The following is a 21,684-nucleotide window of genomic DNA, read 5'->3' as shown; positions in this document are numbered from 1 at the left end:
GAATCATTGCTTTAAAACAACACGTTCATAAAATTGTAGCAATTTACTCACAATTGGAGAGTGTGACATCTGCACCACAAGACAAATTACAGTTTTGATCCTGACTATACAAACAAGAGATTTCTAAGAGGAACAGTTTGCTTTGAATTGTCACTGGTTCTCACTGTGAAGATGAGAGAAGGAATATTTTGTGACATTACAAACACCAGCTCCTGAACAAAATAAAGAGCACAGGAAGGGTGATGGCACATAAACAGAGAGGAAGAATGTGATTGTTACAGAAATGTTCTTCCATCTTCTGCTGGTGATCCGAGCTCAAGTGACTTTACAGTACGCAGGGACATTTTTGCCATACCTCTTTTCAGAAATCATATTGATATAGCTTTCCCTTATAATGTTTCTTAAAGCCATTGACATGGCTTTATGTCAATTAACTTTAGTCACTTGGTCTAGCATCTAAATCGAGGGACTACACATCCTGAAAAGTGCACCTGAGATGGTAATTCACATTACATGGGGGTGATTATGTCCCTGTCTAATCTGGGTCACAGGTCAGGAGGCATTCCCAGCAAATAAAGCTGAATTCCTACATGCATGTACACACAGGCTCACCTCTCTTCTCAGACATATTATATTTTGACACTGCATGGGACTTTTCATTAAAGGCAAGCACACAATCCAACTGTTGACACTGCTCAATGCAACAAGCCTCTCAAATAAGGTTACATGGAATGATGGTGCATAATGTTTAAAATTACAAATTTCAAAATAATAATTGACATGCTTATCTTTATGCAAACATGCTGATTTTTTTGATACTTTAAACAATGAATAATTAATGTTCTGGGTATTTGAAAGACTGTGGTCTTTATAGCATTGAAACAAAATGTAGAGGGTTGAAAGTATCTGGAAAAATGTTAATCTGAGATTCTGAGAATGTATCTGCTTGACACTGCTACCAAAACAATCATCTTTAAGCAGTTAAATCTCACTAAAGGAAAAAGGGTAAAAACCCCTCCAAAATATATACTGTGTTTAGTTTGTGTCCTCTGACACTTAGCCCATATCTTGGTCCCTTCTTGGTAAAGATATATCACACCATTTTCACAACTACAATTAAACATCTACATTCTAATTCAGATAACTGAATTTGTGCTGAATTGCAGAAAGATAAAATATTTCAAAATTTCAACAACTTCAATATATGTTTGAATAGATTAGCATTCATTCAACAAATTAAAAAAGTAATTTTTTTTGTAAATACAAGCTGTACTATTAGACACAATGCTATTTTATTATTAAAATATAGTTGTACTATTATACAACTCTTCTAAAGCTGGCTAGCTAACTATAACCACAGTACTAACAAAGATATGTGGGAAAGGCACACAATGAGCAGCAATTGCTTTGGCACTTACAGATCAGATACACAGATGATGTAAATCAGTGCAGCTTCATCCAGTTCAAAAACCTACATTAATGCTAACAGAAGTCAGACCAGAAATTAAAGCACTGGCCCTTTCAGTAATGCACTTTGTTGCTATACATAATGATATTATTATACAGGAGTTTTTTCTTCTACCAACAATGCATATTATTTAAATCTACTGTGTTGAATTAGAAATAACAATTTATTAGTATTTATGAAGCTGAGATTAATTCCATATGAAGTCAGTGATATAAATACTACTGCATAACTAAAGTCATTGTGTCTGAAACACAGATGAATGCATTTTTTACAGATGCTCTCTTCAGAAATCAAAAGTTATTATATATTTTCTACTGATTTTACAGTTTCCAAAAGAAAAGTGGTTAAGAACAGCCACAGGAAAGGCTAGCTTAGCTTAAATTCCTCTCAAATTGAAACATTAAGGACAGCATCAAAATACTTGGATTTGAAAATCCTTTGTTCAGCACAGGGAAAATTACTTACCATTTGAACAGCCTCTCCATTACATTTATTAAGCTGTGAGTGAAGCGTGGTGCTTACAACCACTCAGTCTGACTTCCACAGCTGTAACACTTCCATCAGGTCAGTACAGATCTGCTCACTGTAGCAATGGACTTCATCCTTTTTCTTTTTTCTTGGTTCCCCTTCCCACCCCAAAAGCAGATAATCATGAGGAAGCAGTACAAATTTGCTATTTACCTTGTAAAAATGTAAGGAATTCAATTAATGCCAAGTCCTCTGAGAATAAATTACATTGCAATAAAGGAGCTGATGTGCTTCTCCTATTCTTGGCTCCACAGAGTTTCTTTTAGATGTAATTAGAAAGTCAGGGCTCTTAAATGACACGATACACAAAGCTTCCTCGATTTCTGCTTAACACCCAATTCTGTCTCTGCTGAAGAGCAATCCTGAGCACATTCAAGCAGCCACCCTCTTATAAAACCCTACTCCTGTATGCTGCTCTTCAAGAGCCTTTCGATGTGACTAGACTGGTAAGTAGGAACTGCAATCAATTTCCAGCTTGATACCAAGGAAAAGTTACTTATCAGATGCTATTTATCAACTCTACAGGCTTCCTAATAGACTCTATTATCTATTTATCAGTAATTCAGTGACGTTGCACTGGCATTTTCTAAAAATTTATTATATTTAAATCAAAGAATCAACCAGTTTGGGATCTTGCCATTGTAGTGATAGAAGAGAGTCTGAATAATACCCAATTAAATATAACAGAGGGCTCTGCACTGTCATTTGTGATTTATGCCATGTAGCAGTCTGTGACATATGGAGATTTTATGTTCTAGGTAAAATTCATTAACTGTGTGCCAGCTTATTCAACAAATGCAGCCAAACTGCTTGTCTGTGCATTAGCCTTCAGTGTAATAAAACACAGGTTTAAAATACATATGTATGGGGTTATTTTAATTTTTTAGAAGCACAAAAAAAATCTTTTTTTTTGTCTGGTTTTGATGTACAGGGAATTCACAAGGATGAATGGTCTGAAAGAAAATCTGTATGTCCCAGAGCAATACTCCTCATCTGTGAATCACATCCAGAAACTAGAGGAATGCAAGCAAAATGAACATAAATGATCTGGTCAGGCTCATACTGTTTATTTTGGTAAAGCTGCTATCTCCATCTCCTCTTTACTGCCATTATCCTTTCGTACTCCCTCGGAGGATGAGCTGCAGTCTGGATTCCCACAAACCACAGCATACTTCAAGTAATTTCTCCTGCAACACATCAGAACCTTTTGTGAAAGAAACTAAGACACCATTGTCTGCTCTGGAGCACAGGAGTTTCCAGCTAGAAAGACTGCACAACCCCAGATATGAGTAAAACACATTAAACCATTCATCTCATAGAATATCCTAGATGGGCTTTTTGGAGATGAAAGTCTGTGCTCAAGGTGAATTCAGGGCTTTATTGTAGCATCTTTAAATAATTCAGACAATAGGTTGAAACACTGCTCTTTTGGAATTTAGGTAAGTCTTTCAAGCACTAAGCTACAAAACTTAGGATAGAAGTATTCCCTGAAAAAAGGAAAAAAAAACAACAACATATTCCCTGAAAAAAGGAAAAAAAAAAAAACCCAAGCAAACAAAAAAAGAAAAAGAGAAAAAGGGGAAAAAAAAGCTTGTCAGTTAAATGTTGTATACCAGCTCATGTTCACTGGTGAAGGTCCATGCCGAACAAATGAAACACATCTAGACAGCACAGTATATAGTCCTAGTTCTCCTTTGATTTTGCTATGCTCTAGTGCTCTAAGATATAAATATCATTTTTCGTGGCTTATAAATTTCAGTGTCTAAAGTGAAGACTGCACTGCACCGTAGGAGAAAGGTATTTTACAACATAAACCCAAAGGTTTTTGTATATGTTCTACTAAGTAGTAGGAGGGTATACATAGACAGGGAACAGTATTTGAGGCTACAAAACCCTTTGGAATTGGAAAGATTGCACAGGGGATAGAACAAACAGTTAGGGGGTGTTTCATCCATCCTGTCTGTTGGGAGGGATCTCTAGATACCATCCACAACCTTTGCCATAGAGAGGACTAGAAAGGACACCAAAAATGATCCAGCGAGCTAAATAACAATGCTGTAGGACATCAGCAGCCCAGTGCCTTTCCATCATTGTTTATGAAGTGTAGACACACCCTCTGAAGCTTGTCCCACCGCCAGCTTCTCTTTCTTTTGCTTGCTGCAAGGTAAGTGGTGCAAAGTGGCATTGCTTTTCACTCAAGTGCTGTGGTTTGGCTCCAGCCACCAAACCCCACACAGCAGCTCAGTCACTCCCCCACCAGCAGGACTGGGGAGAGAATTGCAAGGGTGAAAGAGAACTCATGGGTTGAAATACACTTTAACAGGGAAAGCTTAAGCTGCACACACAAGCAAAGGAAAAAGGTATTAATTCACTGCTTCCCATGGTTGGGCAGGTGTTCAGCTATCTCCAGGAGAGCAGCATCACATGTAATGATTATTTGGGAAGATAAACACCATCACTCCAAATGCATCCACTTCCTCCTTCTTCCTCCCTAATTTCTGTTATGAGCATGATGTCCTATGGTCTGGAATATCCCTTTGGTCAGTGTGGGTCACCTGTCCCAGCTTCATCTCCTCCCAACCTCTCACGCACCAACAACCTCCTTCCCAGCATGGTTGTACAAAAAGCAGAGCAGGCCTTGGCTGTGTTAGCCCTGCTCAGCAATAACAAAAACATCTCTACATTATCCACCCTGATCTCAGCCCAGATCCAAAACATAGACCTGTACTAGATAATGTGAAAAAAATTAATTCTATCCCAGCAGAAACCAGCACACCAAGAAGAAGAGGAAACTTGCATTTCCTTAAATCCTTAAATTTCCTTCCAAGATACTTGACATTACTTGGTGCCCTGTGTGACAAGAGATAATGGCTTCTAAGCTAAACCTGACATCTATATAGCAGAAAAGCCACATTATAATTTCTAACCATAATGAAAGAGTTGTACAACACTACTAGGCAATGTAGTATTCACTTTGAATAAATAGTGGCGTGATTAACCTGGTTTTGAAACATTTTGCAACATTTTCCTGCAACTGGATAAAGGTTTAGAAATTATCATGGGGAGAAAAACTACAAGATACACATACAGAAGTGACATAATCACAAATACTGTTTCCTTAGAAAGATCAAAGCAAAATATGCTTACTTGTTTCCCAAAGCTTAATGATAAAACAGCTAGGTTTTTTTTATTTTCTTTTTTAAGAAATAGTCCAAGTTCCTGTGTCAGGATCTGAAGTGAGAGTTTAAAGTAATCAGAAAACAACAGTCATCAGATTGATGACTGACTGCACTAACACATATTTAATATATATCTATATATAGACAACTTAGAAAAGAAAACAAATGGCTATTTGCGCTAACCCTTATAACTTTTGGATCTATGAATTTATGTCACTTTTTATTTGGTATTTTCAGAAGCAAGCAATGTATATTTGTTAGGATAATGCACTAATTAATGCTTGTCACTCGCAAAGCCTGTGAGGAAATAGCATCAGAATACTTGGTCATATTTGAATAATCCAAATTGCTATAAATCACACCAAGAGAAAGTAGAACTCAAGAAGTTCCAAATCAGAAGGCAGAATGAGAACAAAGAAGAACTGTGCTTGCCAAATGACAATAAAGCTAAGAAGGAATAGATGAGAAGTTCTCCAGAAAAAAGCAACTCCTAGTCCTTGCACAGACCTAGCTGTCTTTAGTTGATTGTGATACAAGTCATATGAAGTGACAATTAAGCTTTGATGATAATAGTTATTTCCTTACAGTGCACTGAATGGAGATGTAATAATACATGGATCTCTAGCCCACACTTTCAGATATAGAGTAGAGAGAAGGGAAGCAATGCACCTGGGAACAGATGCACTGGAAAATTCTTCCTGCCATCGCAGTATAATATAAAAGTTTTGTAACACAGGTACTTAACACAATGGACAATTTAATAATAAAAAACAGTGAAAACACCAAAACTGTTGTTAATACTTATAAATCTGAAATTTGGGAAAGTGAATTAACACATTGGTGCACAGTGAGAGGAAGCCAAAATTACAGTTGCTACACCACAAAGGTACTGAAAATATTGAACAACTGCAGCAACATCCAACTGCTTGAATAAAGAAACAAAAAATCAGATCATTTCAAAACCTGGGGCAGTTCTCTTATCGCAGACATTCTCAGATATTGCTGTTTAGTCACCAAATATGCCAGGGCTCAAGAGTCATACAGCATATGAGAAATACCAAACACATAGGAGAAAAATCAAAATTTGCAAAAATCTGCCTATATAAAAGCTAGTAAAGGACTATGTGAATTAAGACTAAGAGGATATAGATTATCATACATCACAGGGAGTTAAAAGTCAAAAAGGAAACAGTGGTTCACAGACCTAACCATAAGGATTGGCAAGCACACAGGAAAGGAAATCCTATGCCACGTGAACTGTGGTTCTACACACAATCTAATAATTTACAGAGATTACTGTAAAGTAAAAGCAGATGGAAAAGTAGTTTGCCACACAGTGGAGCTAAAAAAATTCTGCAGCAGGGCTAATATGTAGGCTTTGGTCACTGTTCTGTGCACATCAAGGGACTGGCATCTCAGTTTTCAAATAGCAAGAGGATTGGAAACTGGCCCCCCTCCATTCTGCAGAAAGGCGACTTATCTGGAATATTGCATTCAATTCTAGACAGTCAAATTGGAGCAGTTCAAAAGAAACTACCACAAATGGTTTTGGGGCCCGAGGGACTGATTTATGAGGAAAGATGAAAAGAATTAAATATGCATAGCTTAGCTAAGCAGTGACTAAGGAGAGAAAAGTTAACAGAAATTCTAAGAGTGAAAGGGAAAAAAGAAGGGTTATATGCCATAAAAATGAAGAGAATATGGAACAAGAAAATTAATTTAATATAGTGCAAATTTAGGCAGAGTACTAAAACAAAAATAGGACATGAGACTAACAGGTAAGATCACAAGATTCCTTGTTTGGTGTACTGGGTGGACAGCCACACAAAAGCAACAACACAGGCACAGCAGCTCTGTGTTTCTGACACTCAGGTCAGCTTCTTCACTCAGTTCTGAAATCTCCAAATGGCCCTGTAAAGCTCTGGAAAGAGAACAGCTCAGTAAAGTAAAAACCAACCCATGGGGATTTATGGCATGTAAAGCCACACCACTGGCATCTGAAAGGCTTCTCTCCCTTGCACTGGTGGGGTAATTACTGGGTATGTCCTAGGTACAGCTGGCTCAGGCTAGAAGAGCAAGGATGATTGCTAGTGTGAGCTGGACCTTCATGGGTAAGTGCAAAGGAAAGCAGGTTTAGTGGCTTTCCTGACAACAGTGTTTACAGCACTCGAAGGTCACCTTCCACATCTACCATCAAGCATTTCACTTGTGGCCATAAACTGCTATAGGACAGCTATGTGGGCATGGAAACAGAAGATAACAAATTTGATGTTATCTAATGATAACATTTGATTGTGAACATGCACAGCAACGTCCTTTCCGGGTTAAATTAAAATGGGGAAATATGGTTGATAATTTGAAAAAGAGGAAGAAGAAGAGAAAGAAGAGGAAGAAGATTAAGAAGATGCAGAAGAAGAAACTGAACAGCTTGATCTCATTTGACCAACTGAAAAAAAGCAGTCTCAAAGGATGGACTCCTGGTCTACTTCAGGCACCTTTACTGAAGAAATAACTGGATGACCATAAAAGAGTTTTTCAAATTAAGAAACTGAAGTAGAAATCAAACAGAAATTACTGTTGCTTATTATTATTATTACTCTGACACTACTGCTCACAAGAAAGAAAAATGTCACTACAAGTGACAAGACAAAATAAATCTATATATTCACTGTTGATTAAGAGGAATTAAGTCATTTAGTTTGCCTTGAAAGCTTTACTTTTCACAACTATGTCTATATGATTTACACATACTACTTCTGCAACTAACATTAGTACTGCAGCTAATAGAATCAAATTGTGTTGCAAGGAAAGCATCTGAAAAACAAGCTGTTCAATTTGTGAACAAATTTTATATCTGAATATAAAATGTCCCCCCCTTTCACTTGAAATGACTGCTGAGTAAGGAATGCATTGTTCTAACATTTTTTCAGAGCCTCCTGCAATAAGCTATCTAAAGACAAAAATACTTCTTTCCACAAAGAGAGAAAAAAAGAGAAAATTCTTACATTTCCTCCTTTCTTAGTTTAGATGCAATATTTACAAAACTTTTCACAGGAGAAAGATTTGACTCCTTTTATAGGAAAGGGATCACATTTGAAAAGTATCAATCAACTCTCAAAATATGACCTTAATACATTGCTCTATTTTTTCTAGATGCCTTTACAAGGCCCCATATATATTTCATACGTTGTACTTCATAACAGGATTTGCACCGAATGGGAGCACGGCAGGAGTCCACCAACCTGAGGTGGTATGGCCCAGATCTACTGCCTGTCTATGTGCTCTGAATGCTGCTTCCATCTCCTCTGAAATGTCATACTGCAGAGAGAGACATTCACTGTAGGATTTACAGAGAAAGAGATCTGATTTTATCTTCCTCTTTTTTCCAAGAATAACATTTTTTGTTTTAAAATCAACTATGAAATGAAAGAGTGTCAAGTACACTTCCAACAGGAATGTCCATGCTCTAGCTGCATGAAAAGCTAGCAATAAATGACCAAGTTCTCTTCTACAAGGTGTGGTGCCCTCCTCTCCACACTTCTTGAAGGGTCCCACTCTTACATCAAAAAGAGTTTTAAAGTGGACTATGTCAGGGCTCTCTGAATCACCTAAAAGATGGGGGAAGTTGTCAGGGACTGTTGTCTTTCAGTGTACAAGATTGGCACTGGCCGGACAACCAGTTCTGGCCAATATCATTTGCACTTTTGTTTCTTCGAGTGATACCATGCTGACCCATCTGCTGGCTGAAGGGATGTGCAGTAGTCAAAACTTGCAGTTTCTCTTAGTAGGTCTTATGTTGCTGTTACTCTCACTGAAGGCATTTGCTCAAATGACAAGTGCCTCCTGTAATAAACAAACAGCATTTTTCTTTAATTGGTAGTGTTCCTTTATGATATATTAAAAAACTTGCATTAAGACAACTCTTTATTTGTTCCAAATCAAACTAAGCTTTTGCTGACTTAATTATTTTCATTTCTTTAAGATTAGAATTAGTTCCAACTCAAATTTCGCTTGCTTTAAAACAATCATGTTTATACCATTGCAATTTTGATTGAATTATCAATTGAATTATCAACATTTTCTATTTGGTTTTATAACTTAGAAACTGCAAAATTTACCATGATGCAGTATATTAATTTGTATGAAACAAGGAAAATAACTAAATGTGATTATTCAGAGCAAGAAGCTACTTCAGGATTGAAAAGTGGCTATATTGCTACAATTTCATAAATGGAAAAAAGAGGTTGGGAGGTTTGTGTTGTTCGTTTGGTGTTTGGGGTTTTTTTCTGCTCTCTGTTCCTGCAGCAATTTTCTCAAAAAAATTAATATTGGAATCTGAAGCTTTACACATGCTGTGCCAATATGGTGAGAAAATATGGTACTTTGACCTTTATAATCTTCTTTCATCTGATTTTTAGGGTGGTTAGATTTCTTTGCTGTTTGCAGAATAACTACATTAGAAGAAAAAAGCACTCCAAATACCAAAACTGTAAGGAATTTCTTACAAGCTCTCAGCAAAGTTTTCCTCAGAAAGTGCTGATTCTTCTCTTTACTGATAGATTTTTTACAGTGGCAAACAAAATAATGACAAAAAATAATTGGTGGATGACTGTGATTTCCACTAAATAACTATAAATAGAACCTATTCTTAGTAGAATGTAAAGTTGAAAATGTTATAGTCTTCAATTATCCAACTTAATATTGCTCATTTTGCTGTTACTTTAAAGTGTATTTTTCCAAAAAGCAATTTCATATAAAAATTCATCTTAATAAAATTATTAAATTCTATTCTATGTGGTTGTAATTGGTAAGAAAGTTGTTACTGTGAGGTAAGTTTTTTTTACTGGAAAGACACTTAGCAAATTATCAAACTACTACTACAAATGTTCCAAGCTAATTAGCTTATTGACAGCTCAAAATACATTTTTCTAAGTATAACTTCCTATGTCTACATACTGATATAAAATTTTATTTTTTATCTCTTTCCTTGCAACCAGTGTCATAAATCTCAAACTTTTTAACATTTATATTAGGTAAAAAATTAGTTCAAATTTAAAAAAATGCTGTGTTTCTGTCATTGTTGCATGAACTCAGAAACTGGAGAATAAAAATAGATAAACACATCTAACTGGTACAGACATATTGGCCTTAATAGGTGGAAAATAATATCCTGTTTTCCTGTTGACCTGCACTTATCCTATGATGACAGTGAGAGACAAAGAGATGAAATGTATAATAGAAGTAAAAATATTCTAGCTGTGTCTCTATTTGTTTGAAGGTTAGTAAGATAAAACCCATTTGTTCTTAACTGAATAATTAAAAACCTATTCTTTTAGATATCTTTCATAACACCTGAATTATTATAAAACTTTTTAAAAAAAGCTTGTACTGCATATCACTGATATCTCAGACACACTCAGCCTATCAAAATGGAACACAAAATATCATTGCTAAAGTATTAGCATTCTTTTATATATTTTTACAGTATAAACTTCCCAAACAAATACCTTTCATCAATATCTCTTTACTCCCCAGACTTGCTTTATGTGCCTTCACAGGACCTTAAGACTCCCAAGCAGCGGTTCATTTCACAGAGCCACTCCTCCTGCTCTTTCAGGATTCCCAGGGCAGATGACTCCTGACTCTGCCTCCCAGTTTCATTTCCAGCAGGCAGGATCACTCAGTCATGCTAAGCATCTCATTTCAGTAACAACCTTAACCTCATGCCACAGGTCACAGTGTTATAAGCATGTACAAGGAAAAGGAATTTTTCCCTACAGCCATGGTGTACTTAGCTCCGTTATTGCAGAAATAAACCATGACATGAGAGTTAGCAGACTCTATCATGAACTATCAACTTAAATAAATGGATAGGTATTGAATAAGGACTGCCACAGTCATTCTGCTTCTGTTTAAAGCTCTAATTTTCACTACCTGCATATTTTAACTATTTTGTCCCTTGAGTGCCTCACTGGAGGCAGAGGACATGTCCAAGAAGATGTGAGAATTCTCTGGGAGACCAGAATATACAATAAATAAATTATTACCACGCCCTTCCCAAACCTGGAATAGAAGAAATACTGTTCACGGGAAGGAGAAAACACTTCAAAAAATTTGCTAGTTCCCTTATGTCAGTAACCATGCAGTGTGACAGAGCACCTATGTGCCACTGTTACTTGGGTCATCACACATCCTGCACATGCTGCAGCAGAGGGTTCCTGTGTCACAGACCAACTATGGGTCTCCAATTTTTCTCTTCAGACTCCTCTTCTTATTTGGTCTAAACTACAGTAACTCTACTGAGGCACAGATGCAAGTTTCACAGGCTGTCTCACAGTAAGAAAGCTGACACGGAGGTATCACGTTTCACCCCCAGGTTTACCTCTTCATCCCTGTGAGAATCAAGCCCAAGTCTCCATCCTCTGAAAACTGAAACCAATGTATCATATCACATCTTTCCCCAACCCTCTCCAAGCTCCATAGGGTTCAGGTAGAGCTACCACTTCATGGACAATATTTGCCATGTAATCAGATCCTGAAGGTAATAAGGGATAGATATTAAAGAAAATTATTATGTTTATTTATATCTTGTTTCAAATACTGAACTAAATTTATCAATAATCATTTAATTAATTTCTAATTAATAATCTAATTAATTAATTTCCATCACAGATCACAGTAGGTATTAGGCTGTAACGTAGCACAATTCAGTGGGTTTTAATTAATAGAAAGGATTTAAAGGAATTGGAAACAGATAAACCAGAAAGAACAGAAGTAGAAGCAAATGTTCCGATTTTATGATCTGAATACTTGGATAAATTCACTTGGCTTCCACCAGGCATGACTACAACTCCTTCTAGAAAGGTTTTCATTCTGTTTGCAGATATGCACCTCTACAGCATGTGCAGTGGAAATCAGACTCTGGAGTAACAAACTTAAGCCTCCTTGCTAAAGCACTGTTTTTCTTAATTATCCTTGCAGATCTGTCAGAGGAAGTCCAGAGCAAAGGTAGAAAACCATTGCCATAACATGTAAATGATATTTACGTCATAACTAGATATACAAGAGACAGAAGACAGCAGCAAGGTGCTGCCTAATTTGCAAAATTACATTGATTTGTACAATCTGTCACACAACTCATCAAGTTAAAATGGTACCCTGCAGCTGGCAGATAATATGTGATACTCTCCTACAAACCACTGTTCTCATTTCTAAATACTCACACTCACAGATTGCCAAGGATAAGCTACCAGCACAGTCAGGGACAGCTCTGAGCAGCAGCAATACTTGCTGCAGAAAGGAGGTGGACATGAGCAGTGACAACATGAGCTGCTCCAACAGGCAGACACACATTCGGCTCGTGTGTTAAATGCTGCAGGTGCCAGCTAAAGACAACATGATGGCTGCAGCAGGCACAGTTCCAGAGTATTATTGGGATGAAAGACCTCTCTGGGCATGGTCCCAGAAAATCTGGCTTGACCACACAGCTCCCCCTGCTCAGAGCAGGAGGGAGTATCCAGAGAATGGCAACAGAGCTGGAGAAGGGTCAGGAGCACAGCTCTTCAAGGAGCAGTTGAAGGAGGTGGGGTTGTTTAACTTGGAGAAAAGGAGGCTGAGGGGGACACTTTGTCACTCTCTGCAATTGTCTTAAAGGAGGCTGTAATGAGTCTCTTCTCCCACGTAACAAGAGATAGGACAAGTAGAAATGGCCTCAATTTCTGCTAGAGGAGGTTAAGATTGGATTAGATTGGATTAGGAAAAACTACTCCACTGAAAGTGGGGTCAACACTGGAACAGTCTGCCCAACACTGGAACAGTCTGCTCAGGGAATTGGCTGAATTGCTAACTCTGGAAATGTTCAAAAACATGTAGATATGGTGCTTGGGGCTGTGGTTTAGTGGTGGATATTGCAGTGTTAAGATAATGGTTGGACTCCATGATCTTAAAAATCTTTTCCAACATTAATGATTTTATGAGTCTGTGGTGGACTGGAGAGCTTTCCAAGTTGGGTCTTTCCAGCCTGAAAGATCTTGTGACAAGATGATAACTTATACAGAGAAATATATCTGACTTTCACAGACTTCTAATGGAAGAAAAGCCGTGATAAAAATGAAAGAATATTAAAATTGTGCTAACATCATTGGAGAACAGCTATAGCCCTTCTCAGCTCAAATTTTCACACCCAACTCCTGCAAAGATTAAAAAACCAAAATGCAAACATAGGCAAAAGCCAGGTACATAGCACTATAGTTCATAAAACACTAAATGTCATTAATTTGTGCTTTTAGATATTTATTCTCTACCCAAAGTAGTCCAAGAGAAGTGCTTTGCCACCACGCTTCCTCTGGATCAGTGTATCTTCTTTCTGATACAGAAATCATCAGTGAAATGAATTAAAAGCAAAGTGGGGTGTGAAGAGTCACGTTCCAACCTCTGTGAGATTCAGCTGCTCTCAGCACATCTCAGAGCACTGCTGGTGCTGCAACTGCGCACGCAGCCCTGGCCCATCTTTGATCCCAGCTGTCTGCCAAACACAAATATCTGCAACATATTGGCACATTAAGTCAAATAATAACGCTCAGGGGAGCATCACAGAGGAAGTGCTTCTCCTTCACTAATTACAGGAGGACACAGAAACACTTTTGCCAATTCTGAGAAGCATGGTCAGTGAAAAAAACTCCTGTCAGGTTCCAGCCAGCATCTTCTAAAGGACACTATTTGGAAAGAAAGAGCATTGTGGTAAAACACCCCGATTTACTGAGAAACCACTAATCAAAATTCCAAATCTGAAAAACAGGAAACAAATATTATTGACAAAATTGATACTGTACATTCACCTTTCCCTCTGCTGTGTTTTAAGTCCTTCACCTTGGCAATCAATGCAATGAAAATGCCAGTTAGTCATCATTTGCTTCCTTTTAACAGAAGAACCTCGTCTCTTTCCTACAGTTTCACTGAAGAGTTACTTATTTAATATGCTATTGACAATCACATGCCTTCCTCGATTGGCTAAAATTTCATTGTAAGAGTATTTTCAAAAAGTGAATAAATATCAAACAATACTTTTTTGATATCTTCAAGATAGTTACATTGCAAATTCCTCATTTGCATTTATCAAAACTCAATAGAAGCTCTAAGATTTATTCCTCAAATGCACCTTTAAAATTGTACAGTAAAAGTAATCTGTGCTTCTCCACATTAACAGGGAATTGTAACTCCTACTAGCATTAAAAGCAGTCCATACACTAGTCCCATTGAATCCAGACAAGAGGAAACCCATATAAATAATTTTTATTTGAATTACTAAAATACTTCCAGGGCACCTTAATTTCATATTAAGACAGCAAAGAACCACATTACTTATTTATTAACTATAACACAGTATTTCAAAAATACTTTCAAAATGTCCTTGGTACACTTAAGTCATCGAAGACTGTGATCTGGAGAGAAAAACCTTTTACAGCAGTCTGCTATTTGACATGTAAAAACTGCCATAATCACTAAAGTCTGAAGTTTTCTAAGTCCTTCAGTAAAAAATATCTATTGCTATTGAACTACTGTTGGCTGTCCAAAACAAGTATTTATAGAATAATTCATTTCTCTGATGCAAACTCAGTAATTTCCACCCAGACCCTGGATGCTTTCAAAGGCAAATCCTAAAAGACTGAAAAATGTGCAGCTAGGAAGACAAGCAACCTTGAAAAAAAAAATGCTGTTAGGAATTTCCTCTGCAATGAATCAAATACATTTAGCACAGATCCCAATTCCAGGATGTCTTTAAGGAGGCAAGCTTGCATTATTCAAGGTTAAAAGTTCATTTTTATTTTTTTAAGGCTGTCACACCAAACAGCAAAATATTCTCATAAGGAGAGGATACAAGCATTTGATCTACAGTAGATGATGAGCTGGGCTTGCAATTATAAAGCTATTCTCATTTGTATATCCTTGCAAAGTGTGAGAGCCATGTTTCAAGGTTGTCCTTAAAGACGTCCTTAACATAATGCTGTCAATGACGTTTCTTCTTTTCGGACATTACATTCTTTGGTGATTAATTTAAACTAAAGTTTTAAAAGGCCATCATTACGAAGTTCAGAATGAGAGCATTATTACACACACAATTAAGTTACATCTGCACAGAGGAGAGAAAGAAACACTGGGCTCTGCCTATATATTCACATGCAAAGTAACTACTCCCCTTCCCCACTACTATGTTGACATCATGCAGCATCTGCCTTCGACTTTTTGCATATGTGATGAAAAAACATATCTCAGAAAATAAAAAGACAGTTTTAAAAGCAAAATAACCATTTTGTTACTTACAGCATTTGATAAAATGGTAATGAGACATTCTTTCATCTCAGGCTGTAGTCTTGCTACAGGTTTCAGCATTCTCTTCTGCTACAACTGTCATGCCCAGAAAATGCATTATTTAAAGCCCTTCCTCAGGTATCCAGTACACCTCAGAATACATTATTTAGTGCAGGTTCTGTTCCAGGATCTTGCAGAGGCTTCCAAGTCACCCTCAGCCGGCTGCTGGAGTTACGATAAACCTCTGTGCGTCTTGAACCATGACTGCTGCACGTGCTATTGTAGCACAATTGATTGACACTGCTCCTAATCCCACATCCCCAGGAATAGAAAGATTTAATTGGTGTGCACTTGCAGCCACATTCTTCCAGCACTGAGGTGTGCTGCTGCACTGCGGCTTTCACAGTCCTGCCAGTTAATGGCTTTTCAATAGCTTTCAAATGGCAGCAAACTAAGCTTGATGAGTGGGCTCGAATGAAATAGCAGAACAGGGGATCTTAAATTTTATTTGTGCATGTTGTTCGTGTGCCAAATGCGACCAGATTTTTAGCTAGTACTAAACCAGGATTATTTTTAGTTGCCACCAGTTGCTGTGTGAATAGGAAATTGATATAGGGTGCCAAAAATAATCATCTTTTAGCATCACAGATCATTTTTCAGTATATTATAAGGTAAAAATCAGGATAGATCTTACAGCCATCTTCGGACTCTCATGGTTTATGCATGGATTAATTTACATTGAGCTAAAAACATGCTTGTGTGTACATTCCTTGATGTGTTTCTGTTCTACAATTTCTTTGTATTACATTGCATCTTTTTCACAGATGGAATATTTATGTCACGAGACAAAAACTGCAAGCTCTGCATGGTTTATATCATGATTATACTCATATTATCTAATGACATTTAAATCACTAATTGTAAGACAAAAAGCTAAGGAAAATACATCACTAAGAACAAGTCCATACAATTATTTATCACACTGTAGAATAACAAGTCAGTGTACACTGACGCATTACCCGGTTTCAGATTAAGGACACACAAAAGGCAGACCTGCATTGTATTTTAAACACTCAGGCTGCAGCATCCTCTGAGAACAATTCCTGCATTACTTTTCCAGGAACAGTTACCCCTGAATTTGGTTACTACTTCTGTGAGAAGCCTACAGCTGAATTGCAGTAAAATATTTTTATAGTATCAAAATATAATTTAAGAAAATTGCACTCAGTGAAGACCTCCATTTGCTTACCATGCATCATGCTTACCACAGTCAACACTTCACTGAGTGAGTGAGAGCTCTTGTAAAAGAAAACTGATAGCCCAGCCATATTTAAATCTTTTATTCATCTGAAAGGGTTCTCACCTACTATTTTGTATACATAACATTTTTTAACAGCTACAAAGTGTTAAAAAGACTACAAAGGAAAAAGGGTCTAACTAATTAGTGAGGATCACTAATTCAGATTCTATTAACCATTCCACAAAGTTCCCACAAGAGCAGAAAGATATATATTCACAGGCTTCCAGTGCTCCATTAGCAAAACCCTTAGGTGAAATCTCTCAGCTCCTAACAGACACATATTTCACATCTGGTTTTAAGTTAAATATGCACAGCAATTCTTTTGCAGAACTAATTATTTAGGTGCTTTGGTTTTCTTCCTAAAAACATAGTTTTTCAGAAGAAAGTGAAAACAACCAGGGGGACATAGGGATAAATTATATAAAAACATAATACAGTAACTGCATTACCATGGAAACTTTTTTTACTGTAAAGCTCAGAAGTCCAAAGTAATTAAATCTATCCAGACTGTCTTTCACACCTATACAACACTAGGCCAGTTTGGGCCATATGGCTTATAAAATAAACATACAAAGTGTTTCAAGAGGCAATGTTAGTCATAGTTCATGAGCAAGTGTCAAGTAATCTGACAAAAAGGCCTTTGAGCAATACTTTTTGGTGGAGACATTCCTGACAGGTTCATCTCTGGTGGTACTGTCAGGCCAACAGACTGCTGTGTCTAATAACATCGTGCTTCACCATCATCCCACACTGGTTAAAATCAGGAGCATCTCAATAAACACTGGTGAATGAGAGAAATGGACAAACATTGCTTTTCAGCAAACAGACATAAAAGGAAAAAAAAGCACCTGATTTTGGCTTGAACAGAATGTGAAGAAACAAGTATTTGGATCTGTCTAATTTTAGATTGTAATATATGTGATTATGTATTGAATTGCCAAAGTAAAATTTTGGATGGTGGAACTTGGTAGCATTTATGTGACAGGCTAGACTACATCCTCCATCCTGCAAGGAATTAGAGAGAATTCAATCATTCTATGTCCAAAGTCCTGCACTGGGTCAGGGCAGCCGCGGTTCCAATACAGTCTGAGAGATGAAGGGACTGGGAGCAGCCCTGCTGAGAAGGACTGGGAGTTACTGAGGAAAAGCTGGACATGAGCCAGAAACGTGTGCTTGCAGAAAGCCAGCTGCATCTTGGGCTGCATCAAAAGAAATATGGCAGGTCAAGGGAGGTGATCCTGCCCCTCTGCTCTGCCCTTATGAGATCCCCAACCCTAGAAACATTCAAGGTCAGTCTGGACTGGGCTCTGAGCAACCTGATTGAGTTGAAGATGACACTACACATTGCAGAAGAGGCTTGGACTAGATGACCTTTAATATCCCTTTCAATCAAAAATGTTCTATGATTCTACATCCTTTATGGAGAGCATTAAGGTACAGGCCAGACTTTTAGATGTGGCAAGCTGTTGACTTGATATTTGCATTAGACAAATGGGGGACAATGCTGTTCTCTATATGCTCTGATTTCTTCTCTCCTAGCCTGCGCTGGTCCACGTCATCAGGGAACAGTGTGGGACTGTTTGACAAAGGAGGGTTGCAGTGCTGCAGCACAACTGGGGTCTGTATCTTCAGCTGCACTGCTGGACCAATCAAGTCCACGAGCAGCATGTACCCACCTGCAGCAGGGCACTGGTCACTTTCCCATTCTCCAGGAGGCTGTATGCCAAAAATATGTGGCCAGTTGCTCAAGTGTGAATAATAGCCCCCAGACAAATGGAAAAGAAAGAGGTGGCACCTGGCAGATGGCAACCTCAACAGGTCTTTTATTTAAGAATACTGTGGAGTTTTTTTTCTTTGTTTGTTTGTTTTTAATTTTGTAACATATTTAGTTTTCTTATGTGGCTAATTATCAATTTCGGGTTTTGAAAAAGAAGCGAAAGAACAAATGGAAAGAAAACATGGTAAGCATTGTATATTGCTATTAGCAGGAAGTTCTGACATATTGAAGGACAGCATCAAAGAGAAATAAGAACAATAGATAACTGCAAGTGCAGAGACAGGATGAACCTTCAGAAGAAGTGGCAGCTAAACCTGAGGCAAAAAGAAGCCACAATAGGAATGCTTAAGCCAAAATCTGTTTCACCTGCTGGAAAGACATTATTTCCAGTGCAAACTTTTGCTAGGCTGGAGAGTAGAGGAACAACAGAGAAGAAACCACAATGATGGTGGGTTGTCCATGTCATAAAGAAAGATTTTAAGTGCAAGAAAAAAAGAGAAAGAGAAAGACATTTTTTTGAATGACTCCGAAGGAGGGAATATTTCATCATCAGTGATTTTACAAAACAAATCGTACAATTTGTTCATTCACTAGAAAGGGATATTAACCATGTTAGATATTTTCACCTGACTGAACTCCAGAAAAAATTCAAAAGAGAAAAAAAAAAAATAAACACTTACAATATAACCATGTGAACTATGGAATTATACCTAGATAGGCTTTGAGGGCATTGTAAACCTACTTTCTCTAAAGTAAAGGTAATATTGGCAGGTTTTTAATCTCACCTCCAGTGGTTTTTAAGGACTACACTGTTTAAGTCTAGAAAAAGGCATAAATGTTCTTGAACTGGGGACAAAGACTGAGCTGGTATTAAATTTGGTGATAAAACACTTAATATTTGATTTTGTCCAGTTCAGCAAAAATATAAATAAAGTAGAACCAAGGTCAGAAAACAAGATATATTTAGCACTTCTGGAAAAATTCCTTGCCACCTCTCTCTATAGAGAGAAAACAGCCGATTTCATTCTTTGCAATAATTCAGCATTCAATGAAATTACACAGTTATTTAAAGAGAATCTTGGAACAGGTCAGCCATCACTAGGATAGTTCTATTTCTTAGGCTAAGCACACATTTAGGGATCATCATCTCACGAGTAGACACTGCTTTCATATCTCAGTTTCCAAGGCTCATACCTTGACTTAGAAATGCACTTATGAAGAGCTTCCTAAAACAACCTAGCAAACAACAACACTTTAAGGTTTTGCTGTCAAGAACTGACACACTGTATTGTACTCATGCCATGAAAATATCTTGTAACTCTTCCAGTGTCTCCTGGTGTCACAAACAACTGAACAATTAATAATTTTTTTATCTTAGTGTTTTGCAATTCACACATAACTGAAAGATTTGATAGAGATACGCAGTACTATCCAAAAGCAATTTGAATAATGAGAAAAACACCATGACTACTGGCTTTAAATACATGACAGACGCTCCCTATTTATGACATTTTTGCTCAGTGCAGCAAAGCTTGTTATATTCCTTCAGATGTTAGAACTTCATTGCACTACTTATGGGTTTAAGATTGCAGACAAAAAAAAGTGGAATGCAGAGTAACATTGACGTGGCTCATATGTTGTGACAAGTGACACTGCTTAGCAATCAAACCCTGGCCATTCTATCCAGCTGCCAACAAGCCACTCTTCAGATAACATCTGGTAGCTGTATCCTTTATCAGGAAGCTGGGATGAGCCCTAGCAGATGTAGATACTTAACAAGAAGGACTCTGTACTGATTTTCTCTACAGAGTCAAAGAAGAACAAAACACTGCAGTTTCTCCAAATAATTTTTTAGATGAACTTGCATGTCAGATGGATGTGAGGTTTTCTCCAGAGATTGCAGCAACAAATCACATCTAATCACTCAATCAATCACTCAGTGTGGTTGACCTCTAGAGTACCAGATGATTTTTCTCTTCCCTCATCCCTTCCTACAACTTTTGCACCCTTTCCTTTTTTTCCCATTTCACTGGAAATGCCTCGATTTTTCAGGAAGCTGGCAATCTTCTTCCCATTCTTTCACCTAAAGGTTGAGAAAAGCAAAAAAAAAAAAAATCCTTTTTCTTCTTCCCTATATACTGTTGTAACTGAATGCATATGGGTGGACTAATCTGTAATTATTCTTTAATGTATTGAAAACAGTATATTATTACTATACAGTATATTACAGTATATTATATATATTGAAAACAGGATATTATTACCCACTGCTTATGAAGTTTGCAAAATTACCAGTAGAAGTCATGTGCGATTTGAAAATATTTCTCACTTCCTGCCACACCCAAAATGACAGGATTTTAAGCTGGGAGTAGGTCTGTCTAGCAGTTCCTTAACTGGATGAGATGAAGAGGCTCTCACTTGTTGTGGAAGAGCCTAGAACAGAGGTAATAACAAGGCCAAATACAAGAAGAAATCCCAATAGTCTCATATATGGTTAGGCTTTTGTTTGGCACCAGTAGTGACTCGATAATTAACTTCTTCATTACAATGTGTGAATATGCTTTTTAAAATTAGATTTCTTAAAAGATTGGATGAAAGACTGCTACAGAGAGAAGCTGCAGACATTTTACATGCAAAGCTCCTCATGAGACAAAGCCCTTTACTGAAAAGACACTACCAAGACATGTTAAAATTATAAGCAGAAAAACATGACAGACATCACAACGCCCAGACAAAAGAAAAAAACGAAAAAAAAAAAAAAAGTCCATGAATTTCCATGTAAAAAGTTATTACATTATCAGATAATTTTTTTTAAGTTTAGAATATTCAGGAAATAAATAGGCAAGAAGATAAATTCAATTTAACATGAAAAATGTACTGCTATTGTCTTGCTTATTAGCAAATGTTATGACCCTATATTCTATCCCTATTTTTTTTTTCTTTTCTAATTGATTTGTTCATTTTAAAGCCAGAACACAAATAATGACTATACTATTAGATGCATAAAAAGTCAAGAGTAGACCAGTGGAATTGTGTATTCTTTATCAGAGCAAATGTTACTACAACAACATAAATCTTGAAATTTAATTAGGGAAAACCTGAAAGCACTGCAGAAGGAGTCCTT

At 37.1% G+C, this 21,684-nt stretch overlaps 1 protein-coding gene across 3 annotated transcripts in view; it reads right to left on the bottom strand.

Annotated features, from left to right (window-relative positions):
* MYO16 (myosin XVI) overlaps positions 1–21,684 on the bottom strand; it is a 363,582-nt gene that overhangs the window by 269,649 nt on the left and 72,249 nt on the right. Inside the window, exon 1 of one of the 3 annotated variants that reach the window (XM_015633117.3) lies at positions 15,496–15,897. The exons of the other annotated variants lie outside the window; for them this stretch is intronic. Coding sequence (XP_015488603.1) covers positions 15,496–15,523 — 28 coding nt within the window. The 5' untranslated portion in view covers positions 15,524–15,897. Of the gene's footprint in view, positions 1–15,495; positions 15,898–21,684 lie in introns of those variants that run through there. 3 annotated transcript variants of the gene reach the window in all.

The sequence above is a fragment of the Parus major genome, chromosome 1 (genome assembly GCF_001522545.3).
Source record: "Parus major isolate Abel chromosome 1, Parus_major1.1, whole genome shotgun sequence".
NCBI lineage: Eukaryota > Metazoa > Chordata > Aves > Passeriformes > Paridae > Parus > Parus major.
Note: the sequence above shows the minus strand (reverse complement) of the source record. Positions and strands in the feature narration are given on the sequence as shown.